Source organism: Sceloporus occidentalis, unplaced genomic scaffold (genome assembly GCF_023333645.1).
Source record: "Sceloporus occidentalis isolate IW3139 unplaced genomic scaffold, rSceOcc1.0.p SCAF_7, whole genome shotgun sequence".
NCBI lineage: Eukaryota > Metazoa > Chordata > Lepidosauria > Squamata > Phrynosomatidae > Sceloporus > Sceloporus occidentalis.
Genome location: NW_028316987.1, coordinates 45,579,129 through 45,598,480, shown reverse-complemented (window position 1 = coordinate 45,598,480; position 19,352 = coordinate 45,579,129). Strand labels below are relative to the sequence as shown.

General features: G+C 40.5%; 2 protein-coding genes across 5 annotated transcripts in view; one reads left to right on the top strand and one right to left on the bottom strand.

Annotated features, from left to right (window-relative positions):
• Nucleotides 1–517: 517 nt before the first annotated feature.
• On the bottom strand, nucleotides 518–10,694 carry ASTE1 (asteroid structure-specific endonuclease 1). Of its 3 annotated transcripts, XM_089532821.1 has the most exons (6): nucleotides 10,642–10,694; nucleotides 9,678–9,762; nucleotides 6,066–7,400; nucleotides 5,093–5,303; nucleotides 2,886–3,081; nucleotides 518–1,796 (listed from the first exon to the last, which is right to left on the bottom strand). In XM_089532821.1, exons 3-6 carry the CDS (start codon nucleotides 7,380–7,382, stop codon nucleotides 1,502–1,504), a joined length of 2,019 nt encoding a protein of 672 aa, XP_089388947.1. In that variant the 5' UTR covers nucleotides 7,383–7,400; nucleotides 9,678–9,762; nucleotides 10,642–10,694; the 3' UTR covers nucleotides 518–1,501. The 3 variants fall into 3 exon arrangements, with proteins under 3 accessions (XP_089388947.1, XP_089388948.1, XP_089388945.1); XM_089532822.1 differs by lacking the exon at nucleotides 9,678–9,762; XM_089532819.1 differs by lacking the exon at nucleotides 10,642–10,694 and having other exon boundaries at nucleotides 9,678–9,872.
• A 128-nt stretch (nucleotides 10,695–10,822) lies between these two features.
• NEK11 (NIMA related kinase 11) overlaps nucleotides 10,823–19,352 on the top strand; it is a 98,233-nt gene continuing 89,703 nt past the window's right edge. For both annotated transcript variants that reach the window (XM_089532824.1, XM_089532823.1), the window contains exons 1-2: nucleotides 10,823–10,928; nucleotides 16,837–17,083. In XM_089532824.1, the coding sequence (XP_089388950.1) occupies nucleotides 16,917–17,083 (167 nt within the window). In that variant the 5' untranslated portion in view covers nucleotides 10,823–10,928; nucleotides 16,837–16,916. The remainder of the gene's footprint in view (nucleotides 10,929–16,836; nucleotides 17,084–19,352) is intronic.

Sequence of the window (19,352 nt, the reverse complement as noted above, 5' to 3'; positions counted from 1 at the left end):
CTGTCTTCAACTATCTAGCCTTTAGAGTGAACACAGTTAAGCCTGCTGAAATTTAAGTTCTTTAGCATTATTTTCCTTTGCTTCATCCTTTATATCCTTTGTTACATGCTCCTATGTTTTACCCTTGACTTGTCAATGGGTCCTCTCAAAATCCATAATTCTGCACACAAAACCTGCCTTTGACTTGAACGTGACGTTGACCTGTAGTTGAGTATATATGGTATGTTTGTAATAAAGTATCTCCCCATGGATGCTCAAATCCCATTGTCCTCAGTGGTGCCATAGCCACCATTGGGAACACTCGGACTTTGTTGCTCGCCACAGCAGGCGACTACTCTCTTCCTCCTCCTCCTCTGCTGCCCCCCCCCCCCCCATAATGGCTTGCCATTCAGATGCTGAAATCCGTGGATGACATGTCCGCGGATACAGAGGGCAGACTGTATAATGCAAATGAAGGAACTGATGGAGCAAGGGAGAGATTGAATTCCATCTGTGATACATGTAATCTTCAGTCATTATTATAAAGAACATACAATGCCCGTGTCTGATGACTGGAGGCTTCTCCAGAAATTTAAAAGCAGCATGACCATTGCCAAGACATTCGCAGTCTCCTCCATATGTGTATGTACAGGGCTATCTTTTCTACTCGTGTATAATACTCGTTGCCTCCCAGCCTGTTTCAAATATTAAGGGCCTACATTTTTTCCATCTTAAATGGAAGTATTTGATTTTACCCTTGCATGAAGAAAGGTGTTTTTGCTAATGTAACATACAATTTGTAGTACATTCTGGAACATGTGAATTGACTTGCTATCAGTATTTCTAACTGGGATGATACAGTTTATGGCCCTTCTATTTTTATGATTGCTATTGCAATTTTAGAGATCCTGTTCAATTAAAAGTTAGATTAAAAAGTTAAGCCCTGTACAAATGGACAGGAAGGGACGGTGAGATGCCACCTCTTTCTAACCTGGATTGGTGCTGCGGCAAATGCACGCAGTGACACAAATCCAGCCTCTGCAGAGCACAGAAAGGAGTCGTTTTTTCTGGCTCCTTTTTGTGCTTGCGAAGAGGTGCCACTGCCACTGCCGGGCAGCTTGATTATGCCCCTTCGGTGCAGCGTTGAAGGGACGTCATTGTGCGTGCCGTCTGAACGGCTGCATGTCAAGATGGCGCCTGAGCAGCGCACAGAGGACTCTGAGTGTGAGGATGGTGCTTTTTGCCTATCTGTACTGGGCCTTAACCTTAAGAATAGATTTTTATAACTACTTAATATTTAGCAAGCAATGTAACCCATAGTGAGGGGCCTAGCCCTTTAATATGCAAGTTCTGCATCTTCTTCTCCATACTTTGGGAATAAACTGCACAATTTTGACATGTCTTACACAACTGAACACTTGATTTTAACTTCTGATTTTTGTCAGGTATTACAAAAATGATGGTTGGAATTTCTCTTGTAAAGGCAGATGTACCTGAGGCTTGATAGTTGTGTCATGTGTCTTTAGTTCTCTACTGTCAATGTTGCAAATCTATTGTTACTACTGTATGAAGGCAGATTTTCCAACACAGTACTCTCTCTTTTATCCAGCACTTGTTCATTAGGGTGCTTGTTCTTTCTCCTATGTTCTTTGGACTTCCTTTTCTGGAAGAAGCCTGACGGTGTTACATCTTTCACTATATGTACCATGTTGCAATAAAGCTGGTACATCCTTGGTGTTGCACTGAGCAAGTCCTCTGGTGTGGATGCTAACTTAAGTTCATGATACAATCTGTGCACCAGGGTCCCACTGTAAAGCCTGCCAAAGATGGGAAGGAAAATGATTAACTTCCAATTTGTTTTTCTCTAATTTCTAAGTTCTTATAATTACCTTGTTCCACAGGAACAAAAACAGGAAAACTGAGAATGGGCAATAGTATAGATGGTCTGAGTTGCCACAGGGGAACTTGGAAAGAGAGGATATGCATTTGAATCCACAAAGTTCTACCAAAAGGCATGCACATGGTGGGGAGGGGGGGGGGACACAGACTATATACACTGTCCTATTTGACCTCTTCACTCCTCTTGATATGTCACCATAACTGTATTTACTCAAGATACAGTGAAAAACAATGCAATAGAAAATTCACTTTAAAAGTGTACTTCCAAGTATGATAGCCTGAATTACTCTGGAGTAAGCCTTGCAATCGTTTCATTATGCGATTGTCACCCCAATTCCCTTGATTTATGAAGCCCTAGGCTTCAGGATGGGAGGTGGAAACTGGTACTTGGTAAGAGTGAGAGAAATCAGATCTGTGTTGGACAGTGAAGTGAAACACTTCTCGTTACTATACAACTTGTGCACATGTTCACTACTAACGCAAGAAACCACAGAGTTTCCATGAGTGACTTGAAAAGAAAATTCAAATATTTTTTGAATCATGGCAGCTGCACGGTTAAGAGGAATTAGGCTCATCTGTGGATGGCATGAATGGAGAAGAGGAGAGCCCACAGCGCCAGCATCCATCATTGCTATAGCATTGTTATCCAGTCACTTCCACTATTTGTCTCAATCTGTTATTGAAAAGATTTAGCTCCATATACGAAGTAACTGTCGACCTTGCCCCTGTAGTAATATGTCAAATGGATAGTAATGCTGTGAGTGACAGAATGCTCTCTGCTCCCTAATTAAAGAAGAAAAATCCTAGGAGGTGGCGTATAACAAGTATGTTCAAGCAGACAATCTAGAGTTAGGCATACTTCAGTCCCATTGAAATTCATCAGAATTTAAATTGCACTCTTGTCATGCAGACTGATCCTATGTGCCCTTACTCAGACTGTAAACACACCAACTTCAATGTGATTTACTCCTGAATATACATAGATTTGTTGGCTTAGGAGTTCTTACCGTGTCAGATCTGGGTCAGGGAGAGGACTACAAAGTAGCTGGTTGAGATACAATCCCATTTGAAGACAGCACTGCCACTGGCAAAAAATGTGTGCAGCATCTAACTCCAATGCTTCCTTTTGCGATTTCTTTTCCTTCCACTTCAAGAACTGGTCATACACAATTTTATTGACTTCAGCATGTGGAACCTCAGAGTCTACATAAGAATAACAACAAAAGAAAACACCTTTCTTGAATGCTTGAGAACATTTTAAGCATGTGCGTGAAAATATTTCTAAATGATTAGGGCACCTTCATCTCCCCAAAATACTAACCACTCCTTCCCTGTTCTTTATAACATCTTATGTACATATATGGCACTATAGAAATAACATAATAATACAGTGAAAGGTTGCATAGAAAGATTTTAATCTCTTCACTCAAGAGAGTATTTTTCTCATTCTTTTTGCTGATTTGTTATATAGCTATAAAAGGCAAACCAATCTTTGAAGCCTAACAATTCACAAAAATTTGTGCAAAGTTTAGCTAGAACAACAATAATCATCCTAGAGGATAACATACTTTATAGTTATGGTAACTTAATACCTATCTGATGAGACAGCTTCCCATAAAATAACAAAGCCTCCTTTATATTAGTGCAAAAAGAGAGATGGAGGTGGAAGCTGCAATGCTTTAGGCTTTGGCTTACCATTTTACAAGTCTATCATACTGATCTCTTGCCCACATTCCGTGTAGTGTTTAGTTCAGGTGCTAGGGGAGGCATGGAGAATGTGCGGCTCTCCAAATGTTGTTGACCAACATCTCTTATTGACCCTAACTAGTATAGACAATAGACAAGGCTGATAGGTGTTGTAGTCCAAGAACACTTGGAGAGCTATATTTTCCTCCATTTTGTTCTAAGTTAAAGAGAGATAAAGAGAAGTAATATACTTTTTAAGAGACTGTGATCTTACAGTGATCATAGTTGATCTGGAATGGCTGTTTATCCACATAAGATTATTTCATTAAGCATCCTTTCATGAAATTTTGTTAATAGGATACATACAATATAAAATTAGAAAACAAATTTGCATGTATCTTAGTTTCAGGGGGCAGCATGGTATAGTAGTTTAAGTGCTGGACTATGACTCTGGAGACCAGGATTTGAATCCTTGCTTGGGCATGGAAACTCAATGGGTGGCTTTGAGAAACACTCAGCCTCAGAGGAAGGCAACCCCCCTCTGAATAAATTTTGCAAAGAAAACTCGATGATAGGTTCACAATAGGGTTTCCATAAGCCAGAAACAACTTGAAGACACACGACAATCTTAGGGCTCAAACAGGGCAGGCCAAAATAAAGCTGCTTTTGGTCACTGGAGGTATGCTGCTTAAATGACGCATGCGTCCCAAGAGGCCAGAAGCCGCGCCAAAGCCGCGCTCCAGTCCTAAGGACTGGAGCACAGCTTTGACACACCTTCTGGTCTCTTAAGATGCATGTATCATTTAAACAGCGTACCTCCAAAGTGACCCAAAGCAGCTTTATTTTGGCCTGTCTGATCGGGCTCTTAGTTTCATTTAAATGTATTATTATTATTATTATTAACCTTTATTTATAAAGCGCTGTAAATTTACACAGCCCTGTACATACAATCTTTTAGTTAGACGGTTCCCTGCCCTCAGGCTTACAATCTAAGATTGTACATTATAAAGGCCTCTAAAACTTAATTCAAAAACACTAAATCATAAATGGAGTACACTTAGTTCTTCAGATGATGAACTTCTGTTCCCATCATTCTTCTTCATTGGCCAGGCTGATTAGCACTGATGGAAACTGGAGTTCAGCAGCATCTGGTTCCAAGCTCTGCTTTAAGACAGAGGCTGTGTCCACACTGCAGAAATAATCCAGTTTGACACCACTTTAACTGCCATGGTTCAATGCTATACAAATATGGAATTTGTAGTTTTGTGAGACATTTAGCCTTCTCTGCTAGAGAGCTCTGGTACCAGAAGAAACTACAATTCCCAGAATTCCACAGCACTGAGCCATGGCCGTTAAAATGGTGTGAAACTAGATTATTTCTGCAGTTCAGATGCAGCCAGAGTCATACTAGTCAACGGTTAAAATAGAAAATCTCTACATGTACATTTTAAGTATAGAAATTGGGGAGATAATCCCTGACAAATTCAAGTCTAAAAGCAGGAACAAAATTGGCCCTCTTTAAACCTACCTGAACTATGTACGATCTTATCTAATTCACCAAATATTATTCCAAGGAGTAAAGCCTTCATGTGTTGTAACTTCGCTTTGGGTTCAGAATGTCGTATCCAATAACAGGTTACAGCAACAGGGAGCAGCAGGAGACAAGGAATTGCTTCAAGAGTGCTTGCTGTCACTCCTAATGTCTCTAACAAAAACAGTAGGCGGTCTGTTAAGGGAACCTGTAAATCAAGACATAGCAAAGCCTTTGTGAGGAGAGTTGATTCCAAAAGAAATTCAAACTAGCTGTTAACCATTTTGGAAAATGAGACTATAACCCAACAAACCATAATACTTGCATAAAATAAGACTAGTTCTCTCCGCACCACATTTCCCTTGACATGCTTTTAGATACAGTTAAGAATGAATTTTAGAAATAACTGATTTTAGATGAGTGGACAACAATGGAATGACCTTTTGGTAGCAGTTCAAAGAAAAGACTCCCAACAATTCTGGAAATTTATTAGCAAATCCAGTTCAAACAGGCAACCATTGATCAAACCCCAAATTCCCTCACAAGCTTGGGAGTCCCATTTTCAAGACCTATTCAATGAACCCCCTCAAAAGAATCCCTTAGAAGTTCCTACAAAAAGTATAAAGAGTAATAGATATACCTTTGAGACGAAAGAAGACTTCCCAATTTGGGATCCTGTCTCCCCTAGTGAGATCTGTGAAATAACTGCCACTTTAAAGAATGGGAAGGGGAGGAAAATGCTGCTCCTCTCTCCTTTCCAGAGTGAATTTAGCAGGGCTTTGAATGTGATGGTTAATCTTCCTTGGGTTTCCTACCCACCGCAAGTAGGAGTGTTCTGCCTAGTCAACTGTCTGAAGATGCCAGAGTCTGTACGCCAGTCTCATATGCCATCTTTTTTGTACAGAGGTTTGTGCACCATATTACGTTCTCCTGAAATGCCTGTTTCATGCACATAATTTTGACCATTTACCTGATTTAATGTAGTCAAAGAATACTGGTCGCCCGCAAATTTTCCAGACAATACTGCCGTTGAAACAAATGATTTCTTGAGCGCTTTTTGAATCCTGTCAAATTCATGGAAAAGAGGAGTGGATGAATCAGGCTCTTTGCTCTGTGAAGTACTGAGAGACCCTTCTGAAGCATTGCAAAGTAAACCGTAGATGACTTGTCGAATTGGCAGAGCTATAGCATGAGCACTAGGCCTCTGCATATTTTCCACCTGAACATGAAGGATTGTTCTTTTTAACACCAGGGCATCACTAATAAATGGAGCCAAAAGGCCTTTAGCTAAAGCAGTAAGAATCCAATGAGGTAATTCTAATTTCTTTGCTTCCTCGCATTCATAAATTCCATTCTGAAAAAAATCTTTGAGATTAACCTCAGAGGGTTGATACTCCTCCATGAAAGTAGCAAGGAGCTGCCTTGTTTCCTCTTCTTCGTGCTTTTTCAGATGCTTCAGTATATTTTCTATTGCCTCAGCAGGATCAGCAAAACGCGACAGCCAGTTCAGCAGCCCCTGAATGCGGATGTGCTTTCTTCCCTTCTGCCTGGAGCTTCCAACAGGAAGGTGTACTTTGCTAAGGAACATTTCTATAGCTGGCAGATTAATGTAATCATTGCCAGTCATTACCGCAAAAAGAGGTAAGAGAGTTTTATTCATGTTGCTGAAATGGTTACAAAATCTTTCTAATGAGAAACACCTTGCTGGGATGTAGCAGTCTTGCAAGCTTTTGCCTCTGCAAGGGTTTCTCCACTGAAAGTAATTCAGAGGACAATAGCCTGCTTTGAGATCAAATATGCAGAAGTCACTATCTAATGTCAATACCGGGCAATTCAAGTGATTGGCTAATGACACAATGTCCCTGTCCGCTTCCGAAAAAGACTGGACAAAAGGGACTTGTAATTTGGCTAAGATCTGTTTGAAGACTTCTCTGATGAGCAAAGGCAATACACTCCCTCCACCACCGCAGGAGAGGGAATGAGCTGCCTGGATCTTCTCCCGAGCTCTTTCCTTTAAAGTTGTAAGCTTTTTGTCAGATACATCACATCCTCCATCTAGCACAACATAAGACTGTATGTTGCACGTTGCCAGAGTTTCAAAAAACTGATGTACAGTGTCTGTGAAAGAGTCATAATCCCCACCGTGCCGAACATCCAGATTTGAGTCAAAATAAAGGCGATGGTACAGGTTATTTCCATCGATCACTACATCTGTCTTCCTCAGCTGCAGGTCAATAAAGAACTCCCTGTGTTCTCCTACATAGCTCATAAACCCCTGGATGCCCATACTGCTGAACAAAAAGCCCTGTTGGAAGAAAAAGACAAAAATTAGTATTTAAAATGCAACATCATGCACAAACACCACCATTAAAGGAACAATGACAAGAAAATGTGACCTCCCCCTCCCCTTTGTAATGATCCATAGTGTGTATTAAAGTCAAAATACAGTCAAAGTGATTACAGTTGGTATAATTTGCAACTGGTTGATGAAATCAGCATTACTGAGGAATGGACTTATCCTTATCTGATTGGTTAAAATGTATTTACACTCGTCCCTCCACATTTGCAGCTTTGACTTTTGTGGATTTGATTATTCACAGATTTTATTATGTTCTCTCTAGGAATATCTAGGTCCTCCAGTGCAACTCTATGGTCAACTTTAACTAAATGCTGCACTGAAAGACCTAGAGATTCCTGGAGAGAATGCTCCACTAGGCCTTTGAAGCCCCTCCTGTGCAAGTCTATGATCAGTGTCTGGCAGATGTTGACCAAAGAGTTGCACTGCAGGACCAAGAGATTTCTAGAGAGGTGTTCTCTCAGGTAAAATCATAGTGTTTTTGTTATTTGCAGTTTTCTCACATTCACACTGCCCCTTACCCCAGTGAACGTGGAGGAACAAGTGTATTTGAAATCTATTTGAAAACTGTCTAGTGAACATTGGGCACTGATATATTTAAACCCTGACTTCTGAGCAAAGTTGTATCACATGCCTCAGGGTGTCAGCAGGAACACAACATGGAAAGGCCATCCTACCACCATCCACCTCCTTCCTCCAGAGTTACTAAGGCCATAATTGCTGACAGGGAAAGTTCCTGACAAATATAAGCTCTCAATCTTGCAGAGGAGTGGACATATAGCTTTCTAAAAGTTAGACTCTTACATCTCATCACACCTTAGCAGCATGTTTAATTAAAGTTAAAGATGCTAGGAGCAGAGTCTGGGAAAACTCCCAGACTCTTACAGACAGGAAGGTCTATGAATGATAACCCACTTGCAATGTGCTAGGTTGGGAGTGATGCTTTGTGTTTTACTTATTTCCATTAATGGTAAACTTTATGTCCATTAATAGTATACCTTTAGATGTCATTTATACTTCACTTTTTGGTCACTAGAGGAGACTAAGTCTTTGTAAGCTGAACATGTATATATAGCCAAGGGTGCATGTACACTGGAGTAATAATGCAGTTTGAGACCACTTTAACTCCCATGGCTCGATCCAACAGAATCCTGGGATTAGTACGGTAGTTTGGTAAGGCATCAGCATTCTTTGGCAAAGAAGGCTAAAGACCTTCTAAAGTGTCAAATCCATAGGCTGGAGCTGCAGAACTTAAAGTGATGTCAAACTGCATTATTTCTACAGTGTAGCGCACCCCAAGTTTAGTTGGAGATTGTAGGAATTCTATATCAAAAAGTAATGTCTATGCTGTGGCTGGGAGCTATAATCCATCTATAAAGGCCACAGGTTTGTAATAATTTGGCTATAATCCAGTTGCTGCCACAAGCAGGCAAAGCAACTGCCAAGAGATGCCAGTAAGCTTGGGAACTACTGGCTATGTTTCATGGTATGTCAGGACGCATCAGACCACAACTGTGGTAACTTGGCTGCTTTGACTGCCTTGTCCTTATGAACTTGGGAGAAGGAGCACAATCAAAGGCTCTCAGTAAAGGAGTCTCAAAATGGAACTATTTCATATCGATCCAAAGCACACTGCAGAAATAATCCAGTTTGAGACTGCCCTGGCTCAATACTACAGAATTCCAGGAACTGTAGTTTTGCAAGACATTTAGCCTTCTTTGTCAGAGAGCTCTGTTGCCACAATAAACTACAACTCTCAGAATTTAAAGGCCAGGGCAGTTAAAGCGGTCTGGATTATTTCTGCAGTGTGTTTTGGACCACTGATTCATATTCCAATTAGCTCCGAGTCCAAAATGCAGTTGATCCAAGAGAGGTACCTGTAAAAATCCAAGCTCTCTCGCCTGACCCCTTCCTCAAGTCTTAAATTCAATCCATTGCTAACTGACACTCTTAAAAGTTTTAATATCTTTGAAAGTCAACATATGTAGTAAAATTATGCTTTTTGTCATGGCTGTCTTTGAAATCGGATACCCAGAAACACAAATATAATCAACTGCCAAACTAAAATCTAAGAAGATAAAAGAAATATGTGCAAGCTGTCCTAATTTTCAGTATGTTCCAAGAAGAAACACATTTTTGTGAACAGTTCTGCATGTATTTCCACAGAAATAGCAAGTACCACTAATCTTAGTGATGCTCACTCCTAAGCAAGGCCCCCAAATTTACCTTTTTATGAGTGTTTTCAGCTTTTATTTGGTCATGTCCAACGTTGTTCTTGAATGTCCTCCATTTTGCGGTGTTTTCTCCTCTCCTGCAGTGAAGACACATTTGGCCACATAACAAACTACAAATCCCTGGGTCCCATAAAATGTAGCCATGGCAGCTAAAGCGGTGTGAAACTGGGATTATCTCTCAGTAGAGGAGGTCCCAGTAGTAAAATACTAGAAAGGAAAATGGAATGGTTTTATATTATAGACTATTACCATTATAAAATGCAGAAACACAAGATTGCCAATGTGAGAGTAATACGATTTTTAAGGCTATCTTACCTTATTCATGTGACTACAGTGACCTTTAAATATTGTTACTGGGATTGGAACAAAGGCCCAAAAACACACTGCAGAAATAATCCAGTTTGAGGCCGCTTTAACTGCCTTGGCTCAGTGCTAGGGAATCCTGGGAACTGTAGTTTTGTGAGACACTTAGGCTTCTCTCAGAGAGAGCCCTGGTGTCACAATAAACTACACTTCCCAGGATTCCTTAGCCTAGAACCAAGGCAGTTAAAGATATGATCCAGCTTGAGGCTCAGTGCTAGGGAATCCTGGATATTGTAGTTTGTTGTGGCCCCAGAGCTCTCTAATAGAGAAAGCTAAATGCCTCACAGAACTACATTTCCTAGGATTCCCTAGTATTGAGCCAGGGCAGTGAGTTTTAGACCTAAAACTCTCTTATAATGAGAATAATCTTTATAGGGACCTCTCTAAACTGCAGAAATAATCCAGTCTGAGATTGCTTTAACTGCCTTGGCTCAGTGCTGGGGAATCCTGGGAATCGTAGTTTATTGTGGCACCAGAGCTAAAGCTAAATGCCTCCCAGAACTACAGTTCCCAGGATTCCCAAGGGTAGTTAAAGCGCTCTGAAAGCGGATTATTCCTGCAGTGTGTGTTTTGGACCTGAAGCCCCAACGTACCTCTATGGGTCCAGAGAGAGAGCAGCAGGATCACTCAAGTGTCTCCCTTAGAGTTCAGACAGTGAGGGTGACGTCACGCGGGGACCACCCTCCAAGCTCCTCCCCCATGTCCTTAGAGCGGAAGTGTGTGCGTTCCCGTCATGCAGTGCGGCGTCTCCTAGCAACAGGAGCCAAACACAAGAGGGGCGGGGGAGCAGAGCAGAGGGACTATAAAGGGACTATAAAGGGGCTTCTGGGCCTCTGCTTTGGGGCAGATCCCTCTTCTTTCCTTATATATGATGGACAAGGTAAAAGGAGCACATGTCTCTCCCACATTTCTTTATGTCTCCTCCATGCTCCTCAGGGGGCTGCTCTTTAGAGGTGCATGTTCTTCTGTTATAGATTATAGGTAGAGATTATTGGTTATTGATTATTCTGAATTTTAAGCACTGCCCCACAGTTGTGTGCCTGAAAGTTGTTTCTGACTTACTGGTCAGAGCCTAAGGAGCACCTGTCAGGGGCTTTTCTTGGCTAATATTACTATTATATTTAAAGTATATGTAAATGTACACAGCGCTGTACATACCATCAGTTCAAATAGATAAAAATACTACGGCGTACATTCTGTCAAAATAATTAAGGATCATGCTTATTAGTACATGTTGACGTTCAATAAAACAAAGCAGAAAGGCAGACAACAAATTAAAATGACATTAGAGAACGATCATGTAATGCAGGGGTAGGCAACCTTTTTGAGCCGGGGGCCGGGTTGCTGTCCCTCAGACAACTGGGGGGCCGAAGCCAAAAATTAAATAATTAAATAATTTAAAAAATAAATAAATATATAAATAAACCAGGACAAATGTAGGACAAAATTTTCAAATGGAAGACACTTTTTTAAAAAAAATGGAGGACACGCAAAAAAATTTGCTGATTTTTTAAAAAATGTTAATATAAATGCATGTTTCTGAGGCTTCTATAGACAATTGCCCCCCAAAGGCCCCGGCGGCAATCGGAGGCAGGACCGGGCAGGGGCCGGTCCCAAGGCCTTGCTGGGCTGCATCCGGCCCGCGGGCCGCAGGTTGCCTACCCCTGATGTAATGCTTGGGAATGTTTGGCAAGGTTTGTTCATAAGTGGGTTCCCCTGAGGCTGAGAGAGTGTGACTTCTTGCCCAAGAGCGGGTTTTTATTCTCGAGTGGAAAGCCAACTGTGAACTCCAGCCTTAGTCCAAAACTCAAACCACTGCTAGACTCTCTGTTAGTCTCAAAGTGTTTGCCATGGCCTTCCCCTGAGGCTGAGAGAGTGTGACCTGCCCAAGGTCACCCAAAGGGTTTCCATGGCCAAGCCAGGACTTATGCCAACTCTTTTCTTGGCAAGGTTTCTTCAGAGGGCATTTGCCATGGCCTTCCCCTGAGGTTGAGAGAGTGTGACTTGCTCAAGGTCACCCAGTGGGTTGACATGACTCAACAAGGATTTGAACCCTGGCCTCCAGAGTCCTAGTCCAATGGTCAAACCACTATTGCACACTGGCTCTAACTAACTGATATGAATGTGAGTAGAGACAGCATCAGTTACATATTATATCATGATGATAATGCACTCATCCCTCCATATTTGCGGATTTGATTATTCACGGATTTGATGAATATGTTCTCTCTAGGAATATCTAGGTCCTCCAGTGCAACTCTATGGTCAACTTAAACCAAAAGTAGCACTGAAAGACCTAGAGGTTCCTAGAGAGAATAGGCATTTGTAGCTCCTCCAGCTCAGTCCTATGGTCAGTGTATGTTGGACACTGACCACAGAGTTGCACTGGAGGACCTAGAGATTACTAGAGAGATGTCCTCTCAGGTAAAAACATGGTACTTTTGTTATTTGCAGTTTTTCCACATTCACTGGGGCCCTGTGCCCCTAACCCTAGTGAATATGGAGGGATGAGTGTATATATCAGATATCATATCACAATGAATGTGAATATACTGTCTCTACTTACATTCATGTCAGTCCAAGCCACCTTCAAAGCTACCTGGCAGTGTATGTGAGATGTAGGTGCATGAGATTGCATCCAGATCCACTGGGGACTACATCCAGCCTCTATGGTCTCCACATTGCCAAATGAGTCCAATGCCATCCAATTGTTTTAACTTAAATTATGCTCCCCACCAGAAACGTGATCCATAAAAGAAACAGGAAACATTGTTGGAAAATTTATGCATTGCATTCTCCTTTCCCTCCTTAGATAGGCAGGGACTTCCCTCTATCTATCTCATTCTATGTAAACATGTAAATAATAATAAATAATGAAAGCTTTATTTATATCCCGCTTCTCTGTTAACAAAGACAACCGGAGCGGCTTACAATTTAAAGTTCCAACAGTGCACTCTATAAATAACTCAGCCTTCCCTTCCCCCCTTAAAATGACAATTAAACATGTGACAATTAAAATAATCTATTAAACAATCCATAAAATAATCTAATAATGGACTTCTGGGAGTGACTTTGGTCACTCACCCTTGGAGGTTGTTTAACAGACTCTCTCTCAAGATCCTGAACCAGTGGTCCCCAAACTGTGCCCTTTAAGAGATTTTGGACTTCAGTCCCAGAAGCTTCAGCCATGTTGGCCATTAGTCTGGGATTCTGGGAGTTGAAGCACAAAATTCCTTAAAGGGCAAGGTTTGGAGACCACTGTAACAGTCTCTTCTTGCTATATTAAAGGTGATGAGCTTTCATCTCTATACCCAAACCATTACCAGTTAGCATAGGATTTAGTTTATTATGTATGTATTTATTGAAGTCATCATTATTTGTTTTTCAGCTACAAACTACATGTTTGTCATTTTATGTAGTATGTCTTTATTCTTTAGGAAGGCAGATTTAGAATCAGGAGTCTGACTCGCACTTTTGCTGTCCTGCTAATGAAAGCTGAACTCTAACAAAAGTTTAACTTTTATACTTGCATATGTTTGTTTCTTTTTAAAAAGGTTAATGCCCTGGTAAATTCAAAATTGCACCCTACAGCTGAGGGTTGGGTTTGGGACGGGAGTCACTTTGTAGCACCACAACTATGGTGGTTATACATTCATAACTCTCCAATGGGATTCCAATCAATATTTACATGTTGTTGTTGTCTGCCTTCAAGTCAGGCAACTTATGAGCATGACCAAGAGCATGCATTGACATTCCTAGCAGTGCTTTGGGCTTTGATTTGGAGACATCCTCCATATATATATATATATATATATATATATATATATTCCTGGATGGTCCTCCATTTTTTGGGGGGGATGCCTGGTTCTCCCAGCCCTCCCTTCCCCCTCCTTCTTCCTTCCTTGTGTCACTGATGACCATAGATGATTGACATGCATTTTGAAGCAGCGCAAACTAGTGGAAATGACAGTCATGCCAAAAAAAGGAGTGATTACAAGAAAGTAATGAAAATGTCCTCTTTCATAGTGGGAACTATGGACCAATTGGAACCGATTCAATGACGCGGAGCGAAGGCGAATTGCAAACCGGTATAAATTTAGGTGGGAATGAGCTCCCAATGGGTGACTTTGAGCAACTGTTACTCTTTCAGCCTCAGAGGAAGGCAAAGGCAAAAACCCTTCTGAACATATCTTGCTTAGAAAACCCCATGATAGGGTTACCATAGGGGCACCATGAGTCAGAAATTACTTGAAGGCACAGTGTAACACTAATTTTGATGATTATTGGTTATTACTGTATCAGTGCTGTTTTAGAATGCCAATTTTGTGACAGTTTTGTCAGAAGCTGGACAGTGGTGGACAGAATATATTCTTGTGTAAAACTGACAAGCCTGTAAAAATGATAAAGGTATGCAGATAAAAATAATGATAATCCGCTCACAATCAATGTTGAGTACTTGCTTACTGCACAGACACACATAGATCGGCCTCAATCCATGTGTCTATAATACTAAATGTATCAGTACTGAGCAATTAAAGCATTTCACAATCCTTACAGTAATCACATAAGGTAGTTCGATAGTATCATCTTGTGTTTTAGATACTAGTAGTTACATAAAACTCCTTTTTTTTAAATTATAACAAGGAGATTGAAAGAGACCAACAATTTTTATTTTATTGCACAGGCTTGCTTTTTGCTTGACTTCGTAAGACCGGCTGAGAATTATAAAGACAAGAGTTATAATAGCTGGTGGGCTCAGCATAGTACTTGTATTTTACAATTGTTTTAGTTACCCTCTTTTCTTGTAAGAGGTCATGGAATTAGAAAGATGTTCATATTCTATGTCATTAATGTGCTTTCTTTTGGAAGCCAAGATTACAGTTCATTTGTTCTGTTGTTAAAATCTCTTTCAGCAATATGAGGTTTGGCTGCACTTCATTAGGAAGTCACGCTGCTGCCAAGTACAAATCCTTGGCACAGGATGTGTCAGTACCTCAGCAGCTGGGTGTCAGAACACTGTCTCTCACACACGGTATTATTGTCACAAATCACAGATTCATAGGCCTCATTGAAGCTCGGGAACAGTTTGATGAAGAAAGCACAACTGTTTAAGCACAGACATTCTGAACCTTTAAAATGAGAGTGGTTTGTTTAACAAACAATACAATTTCACAATCATTTCTTCTGTAATTGTTATATAACAACAACATAGCACCACCAAAATAGCTAAAACTCTCAAGTGTGGTTGTTGACCACCCCAGAGTGGTAGCACAGACCTGTATAAATAATGTCTAAGTGCCTTATTAGGGTGAATTTCATAGAATCATAGAGTTGGAAGAGACCACAAGTCATCTAGTCCAACCCCCTGCCATGCAGGAAATCTCAGTCAAAGCATCCCCAACAGATAGCCATCCAGCCTCTGCTTAAAGACCTCCAAAGAAGGAGACTCCACTACACTTGAAGGGAGTGTGTTCCACTGTCGAACTGCCCTTAATGTCAGGACGTTCCTCCTAATGTTGAGGTGGAATCTCTTTTCATGGAGCATACATCCATTACTCTGGGTCCTGTTCTCTGGAGCAGCAGAGTTGCTCCCTCCTCAATATGACATCCCTTCAAATATTTAAACAGGGCTATCATATCACCTCTTATATTCTATAGTTAAATTATTAATGCTGTTTGTTAAATGTTAAATATTTATACAGTCCAACAAAATATGTCAGGAAATTTATGATCAATGAATTCAGGGTTTTTTACACAGATTTAGCTAAGCCCGGGATTGCAGCCAGAGAGGGAATCTGTCTGTCTCACACAGATGTTAGTGAAACAAAGCTGCTGAGGAGCTACAGGTTGAGTCTCCCTTATCCAAAATATTTGGGATCAGCACTGTTTGAGATTTTTTATTTTTTTTATTGGCAATACATGTATTTGCATATACGTACATAACGAGATATCTTGGAGATGGGATCCAAGTCTAAACACAACATTCTTTTACCGTATGTTTTATATATACACATAGCCTGAACATATTTTTATACACAATATTTGTAGTAATTAAGTGCATGAAACAAAGTTTGTGTACACTGAACCATCAGAAAGCAAAGGTGTAACTATCAGTCACCCATGAAAAAAAGATTTGGATTTTGGAATATTTTGGATTTTGGAATGCTAGATAAGGGAGACTCAACCTGTACTATTTGTGTACCATTTTGGGGATTTTTCATTTGAGTCATCTACTCAGATTTTGTATTTGTATATGTAAGAATCAACAGGTTGGGTCTCCCTTATCCAAAATTCTTGAGAACAGAACGTTTGAGATTTCAGATTTTTTAGGGGATTTTGGAATATTTGTACACACATATACACAGTGATATTTTGGAGATGGGACCCAAATCTAAATAGGAAATTTATTTATGTTTCATATACAGTCGCTTCTCCTAACTCACAGACCTGAGATCCATGCCCTTGAATATATACGGAGGGGCAACCCCTGCTATTTGCAATGGTGCATGCACTTGGCACGCTCACCCAGCCTGTGCTCGTCTGGGCTGCGCCCCATTCAAGCCTGTGGGGCTTGAATAAGCATAAGCGTCCATTTTCGCGGGGAGGTTCCGGAACGGATCCCTCGCGAAAGCGGAGGGCCAGCTGTATACCTTATACACATAGCCTGAAGGTAATTCTGCCCACTATGGCCTCACAGCAGAGTTCAGTTTAGAACAATATTGCAGTAAATAAATTCACAGCAGAATTAAAGAAACAAATTACAATTATGCTTTTTCCCTCACTTACAGACGTTTTGAATGTTGCTTCACAACAAAGGATTATTTAATTCTGCAGATTCAATACTGAGATAATTTTGATCTATGAAGCAATGTTAAGATTCCAAGAAGTAGTTAAGCCTGGTACTCCTCTAACATCTCTTTCTACTGGCTCAAAGACATTGATCGCAGGACGATATGCTATTCTGCAAAAACTTGGCCGCGGAAGCTTTGGAACTGTCTACTTAGCTTCTGATAAAAAAGCAAAAGGAGAAGAATTGTAAGTGTCATGCAATATGAACTGACTGCTTTTTTATTTTAAATCAGCTTATTTGTCTGATTTGTTGGTTTTTAAGTATTGTTGTCTCTAAGAAATAAATAATGAAACACAAAGAAGTAAAATTTGTCTCCACACAATGTTTGGCCTGTTTTAATTTATGTTAAATGGATGGAGACCTAAGCTTGATTTAAAACTCTTTACAATCCAGCTCTGAATATGTCTACTCAGAAATGAGCCCCAGGTAAGCATAAATACAATTGCTTTTTGCCATACATTCTTGTTGGCTCCTCCATAGCCCCTAAATTTTGCGTGCGTGTATGGAATGAGGAATGTAGGTTATTTATAAAGAGGTATGATGCTTGTACAGCAGAAGTGTGCACTAGATTTTTAATTACACTGAAAATGGTTACTTTGGGTGTGTATATGTGGAAATGGAAGCATTTGAACTATCTATTTGGTTTCTGATAAAAATTACTATGTTTTTAATCAAATGAATGATTTTTGTACACATTTTAATTGATAAAGGCACAGAGGAAAAATTGTTTTTGTTAGTGTACTTGCTTCCAATATGCAAACAAACCAATATATCAGTTCTAATAGACCTAACTGATAGAAAAGGTATAGATTGAGGAAATTAGCATTGCCAAACAAGGATGGGGAGATGGGGTTAAGGAATGGCAACAGGGACAGAACTAGTAGCCTCTGGGATGTCACCTGATGCATTCTGCCCCACTGCACCCCCCTAGTGATGCCACTGAAAGGTATCCTAATAGATTAGCCAGCTGGAAGATGGCAGCTATGCAGACATCTGCTCAGTGTTCCTCTGTTATATGCAAACACTCCTTTTCATGTACTTAAAATGGAGGTGAATACACACTGTGGCTGCTCTGTGACATTTCAGAGTCTTAACCATTTTCCTGGCAGATATTTTGGCTCTTTTTTCTAAAGCCAAATGACTTCCTGAAACAACATGTCAGAGTAATGTTGGATGGATCCATAGTGCACAGTAAATGTGATCAGAAAGCTAACATGTCTAAAGTTTTTCTGTAACCTTGTAGCCTTCCACTTTCTCCCTTTCCCTGCAATTTGTTTGCTTGCTTGCTTGTTTATTTTATTTGTATGCCACCTTTTTCCTAGAGTGGGACTCAAGGTGGCTCCCAGTTAAAAAGCTTTCATAATAAAATTAGAAAACAATATCACTGCATAAACCAGTATAAAATCATTGAAAAATATAAAACAGTTTTAAAAGATAAATTAAACATCCCAATAAGAAGCTCCCCTTACACATTAAAAAGCCTGTTTAAATAAAATGGTCTTTTTCTGCTAGCAAAAGAAAAGCATGGAGGAGGCCAGTCTATCCTTCTATGGAAGGGGATTCCAAACAGTGGGAGCTGCCACTGAGAACTCGCTCTCTTGTGCCCTCGCCAGATGAGTGTGATGATGGTGGAACTCTGGCAGGCTCATATGGGTCTTTCGGATAGTCTGAACCTAAACCACATAGGGCTTTATAGGTCATGGTCAGCCCTTTAAATTGTGCTTAGAAACAAACCAGTAGGGGCCAGCATGGGATAGTGGTTTCAGTGTTGGACTACAACTCTGGAGACCAGGGATCTATTCCCAGCTCAACCAGCTGGGTGACTTTGGGCAAATCACATGATCTCAGCCTTAGGGAAAGCAATGACAAATCTCTGAACAATTTTTGCCAAGAAAACCCATGATAGGGTTGCCATAAGTCAGTAACAACTTGAAAACACACAACAATAACCAGTGAAACTGTTTTGACAGTTCTCTATAACTACCCCTGATTTGCATTAGGGCCATAGCATTTTGGACCTGCTGAAGTTTCTAAAAGTTTCCAAAGACAGCCCCATGTAGAGTGTGTTACAGTAGTCCAATCAGGATGTAATCAAGGTATGTGTCACTGTAGCCAGATCTGACTTCTCAAGGAACTGCCTTCATAAAAGATGAAGTTGAGTATGTATCTTTATGCTCTCTTTTGCCCTAGATCCAGAGCCCTGTTAGAGTTATTCATGCTCTTACTTTGTCTTGCCCTTTTGCTTAGGAAACTCTGCAATTTAGCAATGACCCACTTGAGGGAGCCAGTGTATAATCCATACAACAAGAATGCAGTAGGATGTGACAGCAGTTTTCACCAGAACTGCCATTTAGCATCAGTTGTGCACTTTTACAGCTGATCTTGGGAAACAGAAATCTAACTGTCATTCTGGGAGAAGGTACAAAGAGAGAAATTTCTGCACAAGTATGACAT